General features: G+C 32.7%; 1 protein-coding gene across 3 annotated transcripts in view; it reads left to right on the forward strand.

Annotated features, from left to right (window-relative positions):
* GSK3B (glycogen synthase kinase 3 beta) overlaps positions 1-23,668 on the forward strand; it is a 170,497-nt gene that overhangs the window by 88,513 nt on the left and 58,316 nt on the right. For all 3 annotated transcript variants that reach the window (XM_037525488.2, XM_037525489.2, XM_054700537.1), the window contains exons 4-7: positions 3,076-3,186; positions 10,873-11,003; positions 14,312-14,418; positions 18,459-18,556. In XM_037525488.2, coding sequence (XP_037381385.1) covers positions 3,076-3,186; positions 10,873-11,003; positions 14,312-14,418; positions 18,459-18,556 — 447 coding nt within the window. The remainder of the gene's footprint in view (positions 1-3,075; positions 3,187-10,872; positions 11,004-14,311; positions 14,419-18,458; positions 18,557-23,668) is intronic.

Consider the following 23,668-nt stretch of genomic DNA (forward strand, 5'->3'; position numbering starts at 1 on the left):
GGCAGAGTATCTACATGTAGTTTTTGGATTTATTTTATAAAAGACATTGTCTCTTCTCTCTTTATTAACCTACTTAGTCATTTATATCAGTGTGACTTGTGCATACTTATACTTGGGGTTATGATCTAATACTACTTTATTTTATTGCTCAAACTGCTCCAGCTTTGGCCATTGGAGCTCTGTCAGTTCTTGTGCTCCTTTGACATAACCCCCAGTAATGTGGGCATTTTTGTTTGTTTGATTGCTTCTGAGCATGTCTTTATTCTCAGGCTTGTAGATTATTTTCAGTTTCTTGGTCAGAAACCTTATCTTTTGTTTGTTCTCATGCACACACAGAATTTTTTTTCATAGATTTAATTCCTAGAAATAGTATTGCTGAATCAAATTGGGTGTCTGTGTCCTCACTTTGAACATATCAGCTGCTGACTTCCCAAAAGCTTGCACAAATTCATATTTTCACCAGAAATGTGATGGTGTATATTGGACAATGACCCTTGTTTCAGTACTTAGTTTTAACAGATTGAGTCTTCTTTCCAGTTTGATAGGTGAAATTGGTGTGTTTATTACATTTTGTTATGATGAGGTTTGAACATCTTTCTATATTTTTATTGGCCATTTGTATGACCATCTGTTCATGCTCCTTTCCTTTTTTTCTGTTTGAATGTTTATCTTTTTAAATTGGCTTCCAAAAGATATTTATATTTTCAACAAAAACAAATTAGCCCTCTGTCATTTAGTAAACAAGAGATATTCTTTTTCACTTGGTTGTTTTTAAATAGTATAAAAGTTACTTTGTTATATAACAAAATTGACATTATTTTCCTAAACAGCTTATAGTTATCTTATTTGACGGTATGAGAATAAGGATGAAACTTGCCATAATCATTGTTTTATGCTAGGTACTCATCCCCTTCCCCCACTCCTTCCCCGAATCTTCCAAACAAAAGAGTATTTCTCTTTTTTCTAATCCACACCTACTTTGCTGTTATTATAGTAGTACCCCCTTGTCTATTATTCAAGGTTATTATCCTTATTCTAATTTATTAATTAAACTATCTTGAGTTTGTATGTATAGGAAAAAACATAGTATAAGGTAAGGTTCAGTCCTATCTGTAGCTTCAGGTATCTACTTGATACCTGAATCAGGGGTCTTGAGCTGTATCCCCTGAGATAAGGGGGTACTCTAGTGTTCCTGTTTCTGGCACACACCTAAGAGAAAAAGTGTTTATTTTGATTATTTTCCCCTAATCTAAGTCTAGAAAATCCAATTCTGGGGAAAACACCATGCTACCTTGATACCTTCCTGAATATCTTACTGGATTTTCTGATATGCTGCTTTGCATACCATCAAATTTTTAGAATCATATCATGATTCTATTTAACACTGTAGCCTCAAGCAGTTATGTTTCCTTGACCTTAAAAATCATCTGGCCTATGATCGAACCATCTTAGCAGCATCTATTTTCCAAATGTAAAATGAAGTTATCCCAGCTCCTGTTGAATTGTTAAGTATGATCAAAATTTTCTCATTAAACTTCTTACTCAAAAGTAGTTTTAGAGTGGAGTTGATAAAGGAATGGTTATCTCAGCAGTTAGAGAGCAGTTTCATAAAAATGATAAGGAGGAAAATTGAACCATTGTGAGAAATACTTGCTAGATTGTAAATTGTACTTTATGTCAGTATGACACAGAACCGAGTATATGCTAGAAAACATGCAGCAAACTTTTTCATAGATGTTTGGTTTTGTGGGCTATGTGATGTCACAACTTCCCAACTATGCTGTTGTAGCCCAGAAGTAGCCATAAATAATACTTAAAGTGAATGAGCCTTGCTGTATTCTGGTTTAAGACTTTATTTGTAAAAACATTCATCGGGCCTTTGCTGTTGCTTCCTTACCCTGGTGTTAGTGAGTAAGGGTTATGATAGATGGTAGAATTTATGTTGATTATGGAGGGGAGAGAGGATAACATGAAAGTGAGGATCTGTGGAAAGGTAGTAAAGGTCACTGACATGCTATCTCACTGAACTATTTTCTCTCTTCCTGAAATGCTCTTTCATACTCAATTTAGATGTCATCTCTCTTATAATTACATGCTTACTTCCTCTGTGGTGGCTACTGACATATAGAAAATGCTCAGTAAATGCTAAAAATTGAAATTTTCTACTTCAGTCTGCTAGGTAAGATGATTTCAAATTGGGAAGATTGTGAAAGTTTGTTTACCTGCAGTTTTTCCCACTCAGCTTATTCTAGACTTGAATACAGTGATTCTCAACTTTGTTTTCTGCTTCAGTTTGCCTATCTGATATTGTTCACATGAGCAGGGTAAGGGTAGTGCTCTGTTCCTCTTTCCTACTTGGTACTTAGTTGGAATTCCCTTCTTTCTCTCCACTGATCTTGGATTGGTGTCTTTGTGCTGCTGAGAATGGATGTTTAAACATATGACCTGCAGTAAACTTGTGAGTATGGTAACTCGCTGCCTTCTAAGTTTTTCTTTTTCTTTCAGTTAATTGTAGAAGACAAGTGGTGGTCCTATTTATAGACTGTCAGAGAACCATAGAATCTTTTTGTCAAGGTTAGAGAAATTTTGCATAATACCTAGTCCAGCTTTTCATATTACAGTTAGAAAACTGAAGCATAGAGAGACTAAGTGATTTGCATACATCAATTAGTAGCAGAGATAGGGCTAGAACTTCACATTTATTTGGCCCCTAATTCAGTACTCATCCTACTGCCATCATACATTTTCTGATAAGAAAGAATTGATTTTCAAACTAGAAAATGTGAAATTTTACGACAGGTTATATCCACTAAAATAATTGTAGCCAAAACACTAATTTAAGTATGATTGGAACTCCTTAATGGTGTTGAAATGGCTATATTTTTTCATCAAATTTTTAGTAAAAAGGTGTAGTAGATTGTTTTACTATTACAGTTGTATTAATGACTTGTTTAATTAAATTGAACACATGAATCTAAAAATCTGAATAAGTGCATGTATAGAGAATTTAATTTGTATATTAAAAAACTACTGTCTAATCTTGTTCTTTTGTTTGTTTTTAATAAACTCTTTCAGAAAGATGAGGTCTATCTTAATCTGGTGCTGGACTATGTTCCGGAAACAGTATACAGAGTTGCCAGACAGTATAGTCGAGCCAAACAGACGCTCCCTGTGATCTATGTCAAGGTATGTAAAAATGAAGCAATTCACCAATTTAGAAAGTACTTATTATGAGCCACGGGAGAATGCTGGGTGTGTTTTAACTATTTATTGCTTGTAATACTGAGGGATGAAGAAGGTATTGTTAGTGCTTCATTAAATTCTTGTAAAATTTTAAAAGATTGCGAAGCTAAAGTTACTTACCTTTCTGACACCCAATTTCTAAAGCTAAAGTTACTTATCTTTCTCGCATCCAATTAGGAGTTTAAATTCTTTTAATTTCTGATATCTTTATGGTGCCACATGGTAAATAGCAGACATATGTAAAGTTATAAAGAATTTTTAAGTATGATCAAACTCAATGTTTTTATTGCCATGTATAGAGCTATTTATGGTGTCTGTAACTGAAGTTTAAGATTTGATAATTTTTAATAGGCATACCAAAGTGTCACTTAATTTTCAGTATGTCTATAAGTGTCATCTTGTTTATTTAATGCATGACTAAGAATTTATATAGCATAATTTTGATTAAAGTTGTGGTACATGATTAGAAACAAGTGATTTATTAACTGTGACATTGTGAGAATTAACTGGGTGTTAAGTTTCAAAGTTCAGATCTCTAAATATGTTTTTTGTAGTTTACCCTTAAATAGAAATGACTGTAGAAAATAAAATGACTTAACATCAGATTATTTCAGTTTTAACTCATTAGTTACAGTTTTACATTTTATAATAATACATGGGCAGCAAAGCCCCACTTGGGTAGCTAAATGATTTTGGCAAGGAGCCCAGGATTCCTGTTGAATTCAGCACTAAGAATTAAAAAAAATTGATTCCAGTTTAGTTTTATTTGGGCTTACAAAACTTGGTGGATGTTATGATTAAATTGATATAATGGGAACTAGAAAACACAGGTTTTTTACTATAAGTTTGCTTTAGTACTTTATTCTGGTTTTAAAATAGCAGGTTCAATTCAAGATAACCAGCAAAGTAGTTTAAATTACCTCAGTCTATATTAATCTTTGAGTTTTTTAGTTTGGAATGATGATATTATTCTACCTACCTTGTAACTCCAGTGATGCAGAGCACTGACACATTTATGAAGCAGAAAAACCCTGTATTTAATTCCTGAGGAATTAGTTTTGAGACCCAACATTGCCACTTGTTGGTAAAATTGTACTGAACAGTATAGCATTGTTGGTCTATAAGATGAACTTGACATATGATGAAATATTTTTGGGACTGTAAAATAAAAGTAATAGACAATTTTTGCACTGAATCAAAAAATGATTTGTGGATATGTGATAAGAGGTGCAAATACTAAGTTTTCGTTCTAACTCTAATTCAGCAAATAAACACTAAGTGATTATAGAATAATGTGAGTGTAATAAAATATTTCATTCTTCCTCTAATAAGAAAAATCTATGCAAATTACTATTAAAACAAAAACAGTGTTATAGAAAAGTGTTTAAAGTGTCATGTTTCTTTGAATTGGCAAAATTTCCTTGGAAAAGAGATGGCTATACAGTACCCTTGTTGAATCTACTCTCCAAATTTACTTGCCTTTTAGCAGATCTGCATTGATCCTTAGCTGTGCAACACCTGTCACTTCCTAGCATGAAATGTGCCAAATGGTTTTCTTTTCCTGTATCTGTTTGCAGAAATTTTTTGCTTATATCAAGACCCCTGTATAGACCCTAAACATTTGCTACTGAAGACTGCAAATACAAATAAAAGTAGAGAAAATAGAGTAATGAACTCCCATGTATACATCTCACAGCATCAGTAATTAATGGTCACTCTTGTGTTATCTATGCCATGTCTGCTCCCCACTTCATTTATTTTGAAGCAAATCACAGATATGGTTTTCATCTTTAAGTATTTCAGATAGATATATAAAAGATAGGGACTAAATACATAAGTGCAATATCACTGTCTTGCCTATACAAATAAATAACATTTAGTTAGTGCCTTGAATATTCAGTTACCATTATATTCCTGCTATATGTTTAATTTATTTATTTAATGTATTCATTCATTCATTTAAAGTTCCTTTGTTTAAATTGGGATCCAAGTGAGATCCATAGATTACATTATAATTGACTGATTTGCTTCTGATTTTTCTTTTAATCTATAGGTTCTTTTTTTCTCTCTCAAACTTTTAAAAAAAAACCTGGGTCATTTAATCAATAATTTCTTGGTCTGGTTTTCACAGTAGTGTTATTAATATATTCCTAAGTATTTTGCTTTGTCTAGAAATTGGTCTTTTTAGGTATATATTTATAGAAATCAAAACTATTTTGTATGTAAGATAGAATGCTTTTATAAGGAAGAACATAACATCTTCTTTTTTGTGTAGAAAACGGCTTATGACCATTAATTTATCAAGGGTTATAAACTGTTGATACTGTTACTATTCCTTTTTAATTTATACTTCCATAAAGAAAAATTTTCTTGTGTCAACTATTTGTTTCTCCTAAAGCACAGTTTATATAAGACAAGCAGTATATATATTTGATTAATTCCCTTTATTCATGAAAATTTATCATAATTAGTTGTTTCTGCAACATCTTCCAAAAGCTAACAATGTGGTATTTTGTTCCATGTTTTTGTTTTAATGTTTCTTGTGAGTTGATAATTTTTTATAACTTCCTGGCTTTCTAGCATGGATAGAGATTTAGATTCATCTTTTATATTTCTTCCATAGACTTGGAGTCAGCCTTTTCTTCAGAGACCTTATCCTTTTACTGGAAAATAGCACTTAGAGACCACAGTGTGACTGTTAGTGGTGCAAATTGCCACACTATTGATTATTGTTTCTGGGTGGTGTGGTTTTGTTTTTGTTTTTTTCTTATTTTTTTAAGGAAAATACTAGGACAAGCTAAAAAATGTATTTTTTTTTTTCAAAGATAAAATATAACACAGGTGAATTGGTGGTGGGAATTCCACGGGGACTATAACTAAGATGAGAAAGCATACATTGTACAAAAAATGAAGAATGGTGTTAAAAATAAACAAATATTACAGTGAAAGAAAAAATATATATCTTTTTTTTAATCCATAAGTTCACATTGATATTTCTAATTTAAAATTGTTGGAAGGTGGTTAAACTGTCTTACATCTGTATTTCTGTTCTTATATACTAAAAATTCCATTTTTCAGTGATAGTATAATTGTTTTATCCCACACTTTATATACAGTAATCCTAAAATAATAATCACAACACTTTACCATCAATTGAAGATAATTAAAGAACTTTTGGAGTCTCTCTTTATTTCCATGGTGTATCACATTAGGGGTGAATAAATTTTTTCAGTTGGTTTTTTTTTTTTTAAAGATTTATTGAGTGATTGATTGATTGATTTGTACATACATACATACAAGCACTGGGTACAGTCAGAAGCACGGGAGGGTGAGAGAATTCACCAGAGCCAGAGCGGGGAGCAGAGCAGGCAGAAGGACCGAAGTACACTGCTGAGGGGAGCAGCGGGCGGCAGGAGAGGTCTGCGCGCCATGTGGGACCCTCCTCCAGCGGCAGGGGAGCAGCGGGCGGCAGGAGAGGTCTGCGCGCCATGTGGGACCCTCCTCCAGCGGCTGGGGAGCAGCTGGGGATTGAACCGGCGCTTCAGAGGCTGCGGGCAGCTTCGCAACCCAGCGCTCAACCACTGCGCCACTGGGGAGGCCCAATTTTTTCAGTTTTTAAAAAAGCTAAATAATTGAATAATTCCCTGTGTAATTATGCCTCAGTAAACATTGTTTCATTTAACTTTTTTTGGTTCAGTTTTTAGTTCTTTTTTTGTTCACTTTTTAAAACTAGATTTTGTTTAACATTTTTCAAATTAATTTTACTTTTATTTCAAAATTAATATATTTACATGTTTTCAAAGTAAAAACTATAGAACAAGCTAATGCAGTCAAATAAATTCAACTTTTATACCTGTCCCCTCTGCCTTATCCCTTCCCTTTCCCATAGTTAACTACTAAAAATATCTGTATAGTATATCCTAAAATCTATCATTTTTAAAATAAGCAAATATGTATAATTATCTCCAGTGCCTCTTTTTAATGTAAATGGTTACATAATGTATACATTTCCCTCTATCTTGCTTTTTTAATTAAAAATACATCCTGCAAATCACTGTACTAATATGGATAAAGATATTTTGGCTTTCTTTTTATAGTTGCATATTTATCTGTGACTGTACTGTAATTTATTCAGCCAAACATTTAATCATAGTTAGATTGTTTTTCCTTTCAGTGTTTTAAATCATTATTGCAAATAAGTTTGTAATAAAGAACCAGGTACACATGTCTTTTCTATATTTTTGATAGCATATATTTGGACCCAATTATCTGGCATCCTGTATTTTAAACAAGAAAATAAGATTGTCATGCATATTAAAGTTGACATACAAAGCAAGCCCTAACACATTCTTGTGCCTGGACACTATTCTTTGAGGACACAGATAAGTTTAAGGGCCTAGAAATGAAACATTGTCTGGAATTGATGTTTATCTCATTTGCTTATTTATTCTACATAGTTTTATGAAAACAGGTTTTTTTTTTTTTGTGGGGGGAAAAACTTTGATATACAAGGATGGTCTCATAGATCTCACCATCTCATAACAACTTGTTTGACATAAATATTGTCAAAATGGCAACTGCATTTCTTTATAATTGATTAACTTTTACTTTTTCTGGGGGCAATTGTGTTTTGTGACCTTATTGTTTTGAACCTCATCCTTTTTATAGTCCTGGTCATTTTGTAGTTGATATTAGTTAAAAATGTATAAAAAAGTTTTTGAATACCTTTACTTTTCTAATGAGCATCTTTTATAACTAACTGGGTTTTAAAATACAATTCTAAAACAGATGTGTGGCAGATCATCATTGTGAACTTAAATGTTTTTAATTGAAAAGACATGTTTAAGAACAGTCTGAATACATTGGAGAATTGGATGCATTTTTGTGAATCACAAACAAAATTGTTATTATTTGTATAAAACAGAGGAACTAACACTGAACTTGAGTAAAATTTGATAAATTTGGTACTGTGTTCAGATTGCTTTCAACTCATTGATAACCTTGCCTGTAAAATGAGGGTAAATTTATATCTCACAGAATGATTGCTGGAATAGATAAAAATGGGTGAAAGCACAAGTTAAATAAATCTCGAATTATAGAATATGCGTACTACCTCTGAGTTTCTAAGGCTTTATCCTTCTAGTCTTTTATTTAGTGATCACATTTTTTTTTAAAGATTTATTTATTTATACAAGAACCGGGGTACAGGCCAGGTTCGTGGGAGGGTGAGAGGATTCACCAGAGACAGAGTGGGGAACAGAACAGGCAGACTAACAAAATACACTGCTGAGGGGAGCAGCGGAAGAGACAGGAGAGGTCTGCCGTGCTGTGTGGGACCCTCGCCAGCTGGCTGGGATTGAACCGGTGCTGCAGAGGCTGCAGACTGCTTCACAGCGCGGCGCTCAACCACTTGCACCACCAGGGAAGGCCCTAGTGATGACGTTTTTTAATGATTACATTGTTTTACTTTAATAAAATAAAAATATGGTGAAATAAAGTAATCATAATTGAAGAGGCATTCTTACCTTGGCCACTACAAAATACTAAGTATATTATAATAGACGAATTGCCTAACCTCTCCATGCCTCGGTTACTTTATAAGTAAAATAGAAAACTTGGGAGTATCTGTTACATAGTGTTAAATGAAATAATGTGTGCAAAACACTTAGAAAAGTGCCTAGTACCTGAAAAGTCATTTTTTTCTCATTGTTGGTATCCTTCAGTTAGTAAAATAGTCTCTTTTCCTTCTATAGAAAGTCTCTCGGTTTTCCTTTAAATATACTTTTACAGAGTCAAAGAACCATAAAAAGATATAAAACAGTGTATTTTATTCTTGACTTCAAAAGATAAAGTGTAGTGAATGGAGATAGATCTTTCAGATGAATAAATACAGTAAAACGATACCTTAGCTTTGTTTAATCTCTTAAGCATTTTTGACAAAGAAAACACTTATCCCATTGATTCTTGGTAACACTGATTCTTAGGATGCTGACACAGATTTAGTAGACTCTTTCCTTTTGTTTTAAAATAGTCTGAACTCAATTTCCAATGGGAGCTCGTTTTTGTAGTAGTAGTAAACTCATAAAACTGAGAGTAAGCATAAGAACTTGAACAATGATTCTTTGAGTAATGATATAATAATAGAATTATAAAGCTTTTAAATTTATAACAATACCTTAATTTTAAATTCCTCAGTTATAATTTTGGTGGCAAAATGCTGACCTTATTGAAGATCTTATCTATACATTTTACATTATGTTCCATTTTTAAAATGTCTTACCCCTCTAGTTCAGTATATCATTAAGGATATACTGAAATTCCGCTGTCTGCAGTTTTCATCATGGCTACCTAAGGGAAGGTAGAGAATGGTGCCCTGTGTCAATGCTTTTTCTAATCTTTAACTGTCTTTATGTTAGTGATGTTATTTTACCAAGACACTGGTATTTTTGGTTTAAATAATTCTAAAAATTATTTTTCCATGGTATATAATTTTTTAAGGTTTATTTATTTATGCATACAAGAACTGGGGTATATGCAGGAGGTGTGGCGGGTGAGAGGATTCACCAGAGACAGAGTGGGGTACAGAATAGGCTGATCGACTGCAATAACACTGCTTAGGGGAGCAGTGGGTGAGACGAGAGGTCTGCCACGCCATGTGGGTTAAGTTAGCTCCCTCGCTGGGGCTTGAACTCATGCTGCAGTGATTGGCAAGCTTGATAGCACTGAGACTTTAACCTGTGCGCCATTAGGGAGGCCTCATGGTATATAAATTTGAGTCAGAAGGTGACTATACTGAACCAGAATACTGAACCAGAATACTGACCTTGGGATAAATAGAAGATTTAAGGTAGACATACTTTGTCATTAAATTCTCTCTGTTTCCTAGTCAACAGTTTGTTTCTTCCATGCAGATCTAGTTTTTCAGTGTATCTTTTTTAATAATAAAATTTTTTAATAAAATTGAAACATACTTTTCTTTAAAATTTGATGTCAGTAGTCCAGCAGGATTTGTTTTTAAGTATTTTAAATTCTTGTATTTCTGAAGAATATGAACAGAATGGTGATGGCTATCAACAGGGTTATTAATGTCTTGACACATCACTGATGACTAATTTTTTTTTTAGTACATATGTTTTCCTAGGTATGAGTAACCCCTGGGACTGACATCTCAGAAAAATATTGTTTTAAAGATGAAATTGCAAATATTTTTAAGGAATGGTGAGCTTAATGAACAGAAGACTGGGCTTCTGGTCTTCACATGCTGCTTATTAGTCACATTATTTGGACTACCTCTCTGAGCTTGTATGTGTCTGTGTGTGTGCTTAAAAAAAAAAAAACAAAACCTTAACTGGATTGTGGTGAAATGTGAAATAGATGCTAGTAAAATAAAAATTTATAAAGTACTCTTGTAAAATTTATTTTTCTAGGTTTTTAAAGGGTGCAACTATAATGTGGTTAATGAAACTTTAGCTAATAATAAAACAACATGAAATTTGTTATAGGAAGATTGAATACTGATAATGCTTAGTTTTTCATGTATTCTGTTCTGATAATCTGTTATTTACTACTTAGGATTCTGATTCATTTGGGAGCAAAAGTATTCAATTTATTTTTTACTATTTATTGCAGTTGTATATGTATCAGCTATTTCGAAGTTTAGCCTATATCCATTCCTTTGGAATCTGCCATCGGGATATTAAACCACAGAACCTCTTGTTGGATCCTGATACAGCTGTCTTAAAACTCTGTGACTTTGGAAGGTAAGCTAATTCTCTTTTCTTCTCCGTTCCTTTCCCTCTCTCATCTTTCCCTATCTACTCTTTTAAAATATATTCCTTTTATGATGTCAGTTTTAAAATATGGTAGATTTTGTTTAGCGAGTATAAATGAATACAGTTTCTACTTTTGGTAATTTCTGTCAGAAGTATAAATCTGTGTAGTCTTCCATTGAGCAGTTTAAATCCTAGGACTTACTCCCTTAGAAATGCTTCTACATTTGTAAAATAGTACACATATACATGGGTTTTATCACAGCATTTTCTATAAATGTCACAGTAGGAAAATAACCAGATAAATTATGGTACATATACATTTAATGTAATATACACAGCCCATGAAAAAGAAAGAAGCAACTATGAATTGAAAACAAATGATCTCGGGCCTCCCCGGTGGACAGCAGTTGAGCGCTGGGTTGCGAAGCTGCCCGCAGCCTTTGCAGCGCCGGTTCTATCCCCGGCTGCTCCTGGCCACCAGAGGAGGGTCCCACATGGCGCGCAGACCTCTCTTGCCACCCGCTGCTCCCCTCAGCAGTATACCTCGCTCCTTCTGCCTGCTCTGCTCCCTGCTCTGGCTCTGGTGAATTCTCTCACCCTCCCCGCGCTTCTGACTGTATCCAGCGCTTGTATAAATAAATAAATCTTTAAAAAAAAAAAAAAAGAAAAGAAAGAAAACAAATGATCTCTAAGAAATATTAAGTAAAAAGTAAGGCCAAAACTGTATAGTATGTTCCCTTTTATGTTTTAAAAACACAGAGTATAATCTGTGTATACAGATAGATGTTTAGTTTATTTCTGAAATAATACATAATAAGCCCATAAATTGATTGCCCCTAGGAAGGGAAGCTGGAAATACACTAAAAGTAGCTTGGGAAACTTTCTTTTTTATTGCTTGTACTTTTGTATTGTTTGAATTTTTGTTATGTATCATATATTCCTTACTTAATACAACTAATTTTAAGAAAAGAATGACTGTTTCGTACTGCTATGTGTCTTTTTTTTAACTTCATAGTTAACTTCAACTTAGAAGAAGGTAAAAGATCCAGCAGCAGTATTTTCTTCCTTTCTTCTGTAATGTAGTCTCTTATTCTCCCTTGTTTTCTGAAAATTCCAGCATCCTTTGTTTTCTTAAACTGATTCCTTGGCAATATATTGTGTAATAAGACTTCATTCTTTTCATTTCCTTAGTATTCAATATCTTGTATTTCTCTGATCTAATCTGTTAACATGAAATCAAGTTAAGATCCCTATTAACTAAGGCAAATAACCTACTTCCTCTCTGGTATAATTCCCTTATAGAAATTTCTCTTCTCTCATTTTCTAAGACACCTCAATATACCTTGCATTCTCTCCAGGTTTGTGGGTTTTTTTGTTTGTTTGTTTTGTTTTGTTTTTTTCATTAAACAAGCACTTCTTTTCCATCATGAGTTAATTCTTACTTAGACCATCTCCTTTGTATAGTTTCTTAGCACTTACCACAGGACCCAACTCATTTTGCAGATATAGATGTCCCTTCAACCTTCAGGAAGGGTGAAGGATATTAAATTAAAACTCTTTGAAGTTGATGTTTGTAACAAAGTACCACTATTTAACTGTCTCTAAGACAAACTTTCCAAGTCAGATGAGTTTTATTGTTATGGGTTGTCTTAGCCACTGAGTGACTGACTGGTATGTTCTATAAAAAGACTATGAGACATCATGTTTAGTAGAGTTTCTGTTCTCACCGTGATATCAAATGCTGTTGCTGTGGACCATTCTACTGAGATACAGAGATTGCTTTGTTCTAGTAAGTTTGGAATACTTTACTTTTCTGGTCATAGCTCACTTATATAAACCTGATAACAAAGCTGCTGTTTTTGTTTTTAACTGTTATTTTGGGCAAGCAGAGTTTGAGATACATTTTAGACTCTTAGTATCAGGTTAGTGATGACCTGAACAAAATAGTGTACCTTTCTTGTTATACTTGTTAGTGGATGAAATATGGGGTCTGGAAGTAAGTGAAGGGCTACTTGGGTTTCCTGGACTGTAAATAAATAGTGTTGAACATCCTCACTTTCAATAGGCAGGGAGTTGCAGATAATCTCACCTGAAGAGAAAGAAGGTAGTTCTATCAAGTAGTGAAAAGTAAAAAATTATGGGTTGTAAAGTTTGCAATATTCTTTTATCTTATAGTGAAGTTTCTGACTATAACTGGGATTTATCTTGTTAATTAAAAAAAACCCTTTAAAAGGTAGAAAGGTTTGATCATTTTAGGCTGAAAAGGTGTCTTAATTTTCATGCAGTCTAAAAATGAATGAATATTCATTTAAGGTAGTACATGGGGAGAATGTTAAAAAAATAAATTGGTCTTCCACTTTCAAAACTTGTGATGAAGGAAGAAAAGGTTAGGATAAGAATTATCATGGATCAGACATAAATGAAAGAAAGCCCAGCCTTTAAAACTCTTGTGAATACTTTTTAATCTGTCTGTGTTTTTCTTGTTGCTTACTTAGTTTTGATTTTTTTTTGCATTTATTTCCTGAATTTATCTTTGCTCTTATTGTACATCAAAGTGGCTAGCAACTTGATCAGTTTATTTCAGTTTGTGTTTCAAGTATTTGAAAGTCATCGCAAAACAAACTAATTTTAATTTTACTTTACTTTTCAAAATGCATGCCACAGAGTATTTTGAAAGGTATCTTGGATTAAGAGAACATTTAAATTCAGGACAGCAAAGTTAGAATTCATAGGGTGTGAATCATCTCTACTCTAAAGGAGAGTGCTTTTTTATTGGTAATGAATTTTTAGACAGCCAGTAAATTAACCAAGATGGTAAAAAATATTCATTGGTTCTGCAAACCTTGGGATAGTCACTCTGAGTCAAAAGTATAATTTTAAAAGTGGGCAATTTCTTATCCTCAAAAGATGTATATTTTCAAGTACTTATTCTTATAATTAATTACTATGGTGGGGGAGGTACTGCTTACTTTTCTGCTCTTCTTGATATTTAGAGATAGAATTCAGGAGACAGAGAAACAGATGAAATAAAGAATTTATCCTTATGACTTTTTCTTTCTCTTTTTCCTTAGGTGACTGTTAAGAATGCATTCTTTAAAATTTACTATTCTTTTTCAGAGTAATGTGCTAATGTTACAACTTAATTTTGTTAAAGATAGTTATGGTTCACATATTCTTTTTTGTATATTGTTGGAATTTTTTTGAATCTTAGACAAACATTCAGTGTTACAAATAACAGTTCATATTCTTTCAAGGTTTAGATTTAAAGAATTTCTGCTTTTTATCTTTTTTATTAGCGCAAAGCAGCTGGTCCGAGGAGAACCCAATGTTTCGTATATCTGTTCTCGGTACTATAGGGCACCAGAGTTGATCTTTGGAGCCACTGATTATACCTCTAGTATAGGTAAGTACTGAATCTGAATATACAACTTATAATTATAACTTATATCTTGCTTTTAATAATTTATTATTGCTCATCTGTACTTTCATTTAAATGTGAATGTGCCCTAAAATATGTTCTTTCTCAAAGATATGCAAAAGAAGTGTAGAATTTCTAAAATTTGAACTTTAAGAATTTAAGGTGTATTTGCTACTCTACTTGGTCTATCAGAGAGAATAATAGTTATTCATTTATTACTATATGATCCGTTTGCTTTTAGCTTTAAAATTTCAAATAAATCCTTCAGTTACATTTACTTTCCTTTTTTTTTTAAATTCCACTGAAATACCATTTCTGAGCTTGCTCACTACTCACCAGTTAGAGAGTTTGCATCCCTTAAGTTGATGATGAAATTTAGGATGGTCATATTTTGGTATTCCTACTGTGCTTTCATTTGCTTATTTAATTTTAGTTAACTCAAAATTTATTTTTTTGAATATTTTTCCATTAATATTTTGGTTAAATACACATGAAAGGTTTTTAGTGATGAAAAAAATTGAATAGAGAGAATCTGTTTCAGTCTCCATTGACCTCCTTTTCTACTCCATTTATTCCATTAGTGGGAGTGAACATAGCATAATCAGCAGAACATGAATATGAAGCTAAGAAAGGAGGAGCAGCCTTAGACTAGGTGTGCAAGTGGAAGTCAGAATTATTTTATTGTCATAAGTTGTTATTGAGGAGAATGCTTTAGTCTAAAACTAGAAACAAAAGCATGCAAATATAAAGGAAACAAAAAACCACAGTAATAGAAAACTAAGAAAAGCTAGGATGCAGATAGCTTTTGTCTTGATACAGGTAGAAATTCTCTGATTTGCACAAAGACATCGCAACAGAAACACGTTGCCGAAAGGCATATAGGGCATTTTGTACGAAGGGGCCAGCAGTTTAGCTGCCATTTCTTGTGCACCATCAGCAAAAAATGTCAATACATTGAAAAAGACAGTTAACATCTTAGTGTTCTTATGAAAATAGCTTTACCCGTCAGGAACTCTGAAAAGTTCTGGGGCCTATAATTCTGCAAAGCATACTTTTTGATACCTGCTGCCCCAGATAATAGAGAGTATAATGTTGGGAGCGTGGGGAGAGGAGGAGTGGATGGTGTGTGTCTGTATGCGCATGAGCAAAACAATTGTATAGCATATGTTAGGGGACAAATAGGAAATCATGAAAAGGACATTTTGCTTGGAATAGAACTGGATATAAATTCTAGATTTATTATAATTTAGCTAAGCTGTAAATTGGATATTACTAACAATTTTGCCTGCCTTTATGAGTGATAGTGAGGATTAAATAAATTGTCAGTGAAGGTGCCAAAAAATAGCATAATATTATTTTTTGGTATTTGTTAACTTGCATATCCTCAAGAGCAAGTGTCAGCTCTTTATTGTTGGAGATGTCATTGGATTTTCCAGCTGCTTTATATTTTATTTACAGGTATGATTCTGGTAATTTGCATCCAGATACTGGAATGAGTCATGACGGAATTACCTAAAATTGATGCTGTTTGCTTTTTAAAAAATATGACCAGATTATCTGATTATGATCTGACAATGAAAACATGTTGACCTTTGACCTTGTTGAGAGACTATTACTTCCATAAATATGCTTGTGACTACCAGTTCTTTGGAATCTTCTCACAAAAGAAGGGCAATATCATTTGTTTTCTCTAGTAGAAACCAGTTCACAGATGGCTAAACCCAGATTCTGATTTGGCTAAACCCAGATTCTGATTTTACAGATTTAGGGGTTACTATATAATACAGATTCAACTTGGGTGTTATGAACCCTGAAAGGCCTAGCTTTGGTCTCCCTTGTGTTTAGATTTAGGATACTTACCTCTTAAGACTATGGAAGATTTGTAAATGGACAACAAAGGTCTTAGAAGTATGCTAATACTGGGTATATTTTAGAAGTATTATTAACAATGGTGTTTTCTTGAAGTGATAACAAAGCTAGTACTGGCTAGATTATTGTCATATTTAAATCTAGTCAGAGCAAAGGCCAAGACTAATTACATTCTCTTGATGAGAAATGGGAGATTAAGAACAAATGGCTTCTTTAAGATAAGGAATTGATTCGACAGACCCTTGAAGAAATCTCACTGACAGTGAGACACTTAATTCAAGACAATGGTTTCTTGATTGGGAATTAAACTTGGGTCCCAGGTCCAGCTGTTATTCAGTAATTTTATCTTAAACAAACCATTGAGCTTTATTGTGCCTTAATTTCCTTACCTGTGAAGTATCTTAAACTACATGGTGTTGAAAGATCACTTTTGCCACAAATTAAGTTAAGTGTATAACAGAATGCTGTTTTGGCTCAACCCCCAAATAACCAGAAAATTCAATGAGCCAAAGCACATGTTTTTTTTGGTGTGCCTTCTGTTTACTTCTGTTTTGTCCTGTTTGGAGAATTGATTCCATTTGTCCTGTAAAGTAAGAACAGAAGAGGTTTGGTGCCACCCAGAAAGTGAAAGACATTTTAGTAATTTGTAATGAGTTAGTAATTTGCCTGAGTTTACTGTGAATTGAAGATCACAGTATGGATGCCACCTGATTCTTTTGATTATTAATCTACTGTGGCAACTACTAAGCAATAGTTTTCCTTATATTTTACTCCTTATCTCCTATATCAGTAACTAATCTTGCATGAGAAAGTGTTCCCTGTGGGGTCCTTTTTAATAAAAGTATTAATATTCACCTGCCATTTTTCTAGGCGTGTCTCCTTCGGTGAATTATTCTTCATTTTAGGGGAAAGATGTAAATGCCTATTACCTTCCATCTTATTAGCCTAGGTATAGGGATATTTTTTAGCCTAGATCAAAATGAAGCATTTACATTAACGAGAAATAGTTTTTCCATCTGATTTTAAGAGTATTGCTGTTGGCTTTGATGTGAAGTAAAGATTTCCCAGCAGGTTTTCATGTTTTCTTTTTAAAGCGATTTCCTGATATATCAAGGAGGATTCTCTTAGTCTCTGTTTGCAAAATAGGTGTCTTTGCTATCATTGCTTGGGACTGGACAGTATCAACTTGAATTTATTAAATAAATATTTTATCATTTTTCTAGGTCAGTAAGATATAGACACTGGAGCAGGGATTTCCATTCCCTCTTGACTTAAGTTCATCTCCCTAGAACACTTGATTGCTAGGTCATATAAAACTCAGTAATCTGGGGCAGCTGAAAACTGAAAATTAGCTTCTCCTTGTAGGAAGTTTTAATAGTGGGCTGTGAGTAGAGTGACCATATAATTTATCCTCTCATTTGGTGATAATTTTAAGAAGGAAAGGCGATACTACTAGTAACCATGCCAGGACAGTAGATCTAAACTAGGACTATCTTGGGTAAGCCAGAATGTATACTTTAAATTATTTTTTAATTTATTAATTAAATTTACAAATTAATAAAAGTTACTAAATTGTTTTTAGAACTTTTCTGTAAGCACCGAGATTCCCACTTGGAATTAAAAGTGAATTACTTCTAATTTGTGAAATCTCTCTTTGCACTTAACGATGATAATATATTTAAGTGCATTTTTCTGTCAGTCATGTTACAACATAAAAGTCAGCCATTTAAAATCTCAAAATTTTTTTCTCAAAATTTTCATTGACTTAAAACCCTGTTTCTAGGAGATTGAAGCCTTGCTTGCCGTTACTCTGTAAGCACTTAGTAATGTGCAGATGTGGTGTCACTTTGACACATTTTTAATTAGGATAAATAATCATGTCCTATGTTTTGGTACGATAGCCTTGTCTTGATTGTTGAAGACTTGAATACCTGATATTTGATATTAAATAGACTTTGCCTTTTATTGAAATAATTTCATTGACCTTGTTTAAAAATTTTAAAATGCACTAATTTTTATGGCTTTTTCTCTCTGTTCTGGAATATATGATCTTTAGCTTGTGATAATATCTGTCTGAGCAAAGTAAAATTAGAAATGAATATAAACATTTTTCCATACAGCTTATCCACAAGATCTTCATTTTACTTTATCTTTAGATGTATGGTCTGCAGGCTGTGTGTTGGCTGAGCTGTTGCTAGGACAACCAATATTTCCAGGGGACAGTGGTGTGGATCAATTGGTGGAAATTATCAAGGTGAGAACATTGCATTTTTTAACTAGAAGGAATTTTGCTATTTTGAGACTCCATATCACACGAATACCAGTAAACAACTTAAAAAATGAAGAAAATGATCCAAGATAATATAGCAAGCTGAAGCATAGACAAAGTATGACAGCATGGTCTTTTGGTTTCTGCTGAGTTATTTTTCTGTTGTATCATCCAGGAAAAGGTGTTTTGGATATGTGAGTCAGGAAAAGTATATATCTGTTGTTTAAAATATTTAAATGTTTAAGATCACTAGAACATATAAAATGAATAAAAGCAGAAGCTATGTTTATTTTTGCTTACCATTTTGTTTCTCATACTCTGCTGTATACATTGGAGATGCTTGTATTCATTCAATATATAAATATTTACAAAATGAAAAAAATGAGTATTTGCGTATAAGAGTAGACACTGATATAAATAGAATTTTGACTCCCATTTCAATGTATTTCATCAACACCTTTATTAGCAATACCATATTAAAAATATTGTTATCTTGGAATATTGTTTTTTTAAGAACATGTAGGGCTGAGATTTTGAGTTTTTAGCATTTGAGATCTTAAAGAAATTTTCCTCTTACCTCTTCCTAAAAAGTCTGGTAGGTATATATTTAGACAACAAGATTGTTCATTCTAAGGTTATACTTAGGCTAAAGCAACAATCCCTACTGTCTTTTGCACTTTATTCCTGATTTTTCAAATATTTCATGGGTAGTTTTGAAAATCTCCTTAGAGGTCATTTCACTCATTCCATCATCCAATGAAAGAATCTTCTTAGTTTCCTGACAGTTTTTCAGAATACTTGAAGCATCAGATTGCTACTTTGGGATGAAGGCTGTTTCTATACCATGGCAACTTAGTTTTTATTGTGCTGCACCAAACATACCTCCTTGATGGTTTTTACCATTTGTACACATGACTATGACTAAGTTATTTTAAAATCCTTGCCTTCTGTAATAAAAATGTTAACTTTGATAAGTGGTTTTGCTGGATAGCTGTATTTTCAAAAATGATTGAAAGGAGCTGTGTGATCAAGAATCCTCACTATTCATGTAATTTCTTAGATTTTTGTCTCTGAGATCACTGGGGTTTGCTGTATTTTATTGGTAACCATCTTACGGTTTCAAGTCAAACCTTTAACTTTTGCTCAGCAAACTTACTTGTTTGCTGATCTCTACACTGCACAGTAATCTAAGTTAAAATAGTTTGATTTCTTGTTTCCTAAAAGCCTATGTATTCCCCAATATCCAAATTAATGTTTTGATACAGGGATTGGCAAACTTTTTCCTGTTAAGAACTACATAAAATAATTTAGGTATTGTGGGCAAAAACATAAATCAAGCTATACAAGAAAAGTGAAAACAAATTTTCATTGATTACAGTAGAGCACAACATTTTTGTAATACAGGTCTACTAATTAGAAAAGTAGAGTTCTTTTGGGGGTGGGCTACAATGGTTTTCTTAGTTGGGGTTCAAAGTTAGTGTTCCCTTTCATTAAATTGATTGAACTGATTATAAAATCATTTCTTAGTTCATGGTCCCTACAAAAACAGATCGGGTCTTAGCTTGCTGACTCCTGCTTTCTTATAACCTATTCAGCATTTCTTCTGTCCTCACACTTTTCACTTGCTTTACTTGAGCTTGCCATACTACAATTCTTTGGATATATTGCTATTCTGTTTGTCATATAGATTTAGCTTATTGGAATTGTCTTTTTTTTTTCTGATTATAGTTTAGAATTTTGTGATGATTTTTATCATTAACTCATACATGATGTAAATGAAATTGTTCAGGGATTAGGGGATATCTGTGATAATAAGCCATCACAGCTTAAAAACTTCAGAACTTTTCCCAGCACTCTTTGTAATTCAATTTTCTGCTAATAAAGGTTTGTACATATTTAATAGATTTTAGTAGAAACTGTCGGTTTAACTAAAGACTTCATCTAGTGCTTATTTATTGTAAGTTGGTCCATGATCAATTGGTAGAAGTAAGCCAACTCTGAAGCAAAATAATCTCTTTCATGTGTTACTGTCTTGAAGTTAAACATAAGGAACAGTCTTCACCCAACTGTAGGGTCTAAGATTATTGTCTATAGATGTGAAGGTGATATGAGATTATGGAATTAGCATCGTAGAGCACTTTAAGTTCCTTTTATGGTCTTAAGCATGATTGCCAAGGATAAATGAAATATCAGTACTGGTTTACTACCTGTTTAGTGACTTGAAGTTATACATTACATTGAGGTTAACAGACATTGTATTGTGGAATATGAGAGAGAGAAAGGTAGTTAGTTTATAGCTCTATTTCTTGTTGATTCTATATATCTATTCCTTGAATTTGAATATATGATATGTCATTGAAATAAAAATTCATAACTAATTTTGAAGTAACTATTCCAGTTCTGTGATCTAAATTGTAAGTCAGCAAAGAGAAGTTGTATAGGTTAGCTTTCAAGTTAAATGCTATTAAGACATATATATTTTGAACAAGTAATGTCATTTCTGCTAACCAGGGTTTCAGGAATAGATTTGGATTGTGAAAGGTGGTCTCATAGGTGCCCAATTCAATAATTTATTTTGAGGTGATAGTCATAAATCCTTAATCCATGTTAGTCTGTTCTTTCCTGTTCTTTTTCTGCTTTCTCTCTTGAAAATTTCATGGGGATTCCTCTGGAGTATCTTGGCGTAGCAAATCCTCCAGTTAAATAGGTATCTCCCCTCTGAATTTGAATTTATGTAAAAAATGAACAATTATCCAACACAGTTCATGAATTTTATACGTGGTAGACACATAATTATATTATTTTATAAACTTTCTAAGCAGGGATTTTATTGTTGTATTTTAATATCCTAGGTCACCCAAATAGTTTTTAGTAAAATTGGAAAGTGAATTAAGCTTCTAGACCATTATTCATTCATGAATTTGGAATTACCCTGAAATTAATAAGTTAGTGACTATTGTAAATATTGTTTATTAAATTTTACTGACCCAGATTTCCACACCAGTAATTTACAACATGAGTTAGAATTTTATAAACCTAGTTAACTTTTTTCTCATACTAGTTAACCTTTTTCATCCCCTACCCTCCAATGAGAAGCCTTTTGCAAAATATTTAGAATACAATTCAAATACATCATCTTCAGAATAAGTTAAAAATGTAAAGCAGAATGTAATTGAAAGTCATGCAAGAGAATTTTTAAGCATGAAGAACACTTAACTTTTTTAGGTTGATTTCATACATAGGGTTGTCAGAGCAGCATTTCATTATGGCAGTTAACTTTGGAATCAAAAAATGCTTGGATTTTCAAAACATTTGTAAAAAAATATTCTATTAGGTACTTTTCAGATGATAATATTTTTTTCCTTAAATTCTTCCTTACAATACTAGTTACAATAACCCCAAGAAATATCTCGTGGTTTCAGATACCTAGTGAAAAAAGTAAACATTGTGGGGGAATCTCTACCAAGCATAGGTTTAAATAACATAAATTGCCTTTTGGGATTTTTTGTTCTTGGTTTCAAAAATTGTATTAAGCTGAAATCTTTTGCTAGAAGTTAGATAATTTAGAAAGACGATTCTTTTGGGGCCTCCCCGGTGGCGCAGCGGTTGAGCACTGGGTTGTGAAGCTGCCCACAGCCTCTGCAACACCAGTTCGCTCCCCGGCTGCCGAGTCTGCTCCCACATGGCACGCAGACCTCTCCTGCCGCCCGCTGCTCCCCTCAGCAGTGTACTTCGTCAGTCTGCCTGTTCTGTTCCCCGCTCTGGCTCTGGTGAATTCTCTCACCCTCCTGCGCCTCTGACTGTACCCAGTGCTTGTATAAATAAATAAATAAATCTTTAAAAACAAACAAACAAACAAACAAAAAAAACCCCAAAAAACGATTCTTTTGAAGATTTAAAGAAGGTGATAGTTTTTTTTAAATGATGATTACTTTTTATATAATTATATATACTATGATTTTATATGCTCATTGCAGAAGACAGAAAACATAGACGTGCAGACATTCAAGTTCTGGCATATGAAAAACAAATTTTACAAATATTTTGACATACTTTTCTATGAGTCTATATATTTAAACAAAAATGCCATCTGTTTTGTAGACTTTTTTTTAACTAATATTGCTCATGTAAAGAAGTATTTTGACTAAGTGATCTCATTCATATTTCATCTTTACTGCATTGATTTTGAATTACATAATTGATTCAGAGAAGAATAATATTAAGGTAAAGTGATAAATCACTGCCATTGAAAAGAAATTATATATTTGGCTTCTCAAAGATTTGATCATTAACTTTCTTATATAAATAACAAATGTACCCCAGAATCCCCAAATGAATTAAATTTGATGCAGTTGAGAAAGTTCTGAATCTGGGAATGCTGTAAGTTTTACTAGTAGTTTCTTTTCCCCCCTTTCCAAATTTTAAAATACAAATTTCATGTAAGGAAAGATGAGCTTCAGCCCAGTGTTCAATTTTTGTTTTAAATTATCACAAAACTAAAAGTTTGAAAGAAACCAACTATTTTCTGAAATTGCAAGTTTTGCATGTATTTCTAAAGATATACTTTCATTCATTTCATAAGTATTTACTTAGGTTTAGTAATAATTTGAGCATTGTTATCTAATAGAATAGTTTTAGGGCAGAATTAGTCAGAATCCCATCTCTTGATGATAGAATTTCATCATTATAGCTTCCATAGTTTTAGTAACGTAAAAAATGGGTATCTGTCTTTTAGAAAAACATATTAGACTTGTAGCTACTTAAATTCTTTGCAATAATAAAGTTGTTATAAGGCAATTAATGTTAATTTCTCTTGTAAAACAATATTACTAAACTATTGTTTAATTTTCACTTAGTATCATTCTATTTAAATATCTATAGATAGCTCTGTCACAGGTATGAGCTCATAAAATTTAATCTTTTGCAGAAACTAAGAAATTTGAAGTTGAAAACAATAAAATCCCAATGATCATTTGGTCATGTTATTACAAATAATTAGAAAGAATTTGCTTCTTATGATGTCTTATCAGTTGAAAAGGATTTAGAAAGAAAAAGATTTAGCATGGAGAGAAGATTTGAGAAGGAGAGAAGAGAATT

The sequence above is a fragment of the Talpa occidentalis genome, unplaced genomic scaffold (assembly GCF_014898055.3).
Source record: "Talpa occidentalis isolate TD23 unplaced genomic scaffold, MPIMG_talOcc4v2.1 talOcc4.4, whole genome shotgun sequence".
Classification (NCBI taxonomy): Eukaryota; Metazoa; Chordata; class Mammalia; order Eulipotyphla; family Talpidae; genus Talpa; species Talpa occidentalis.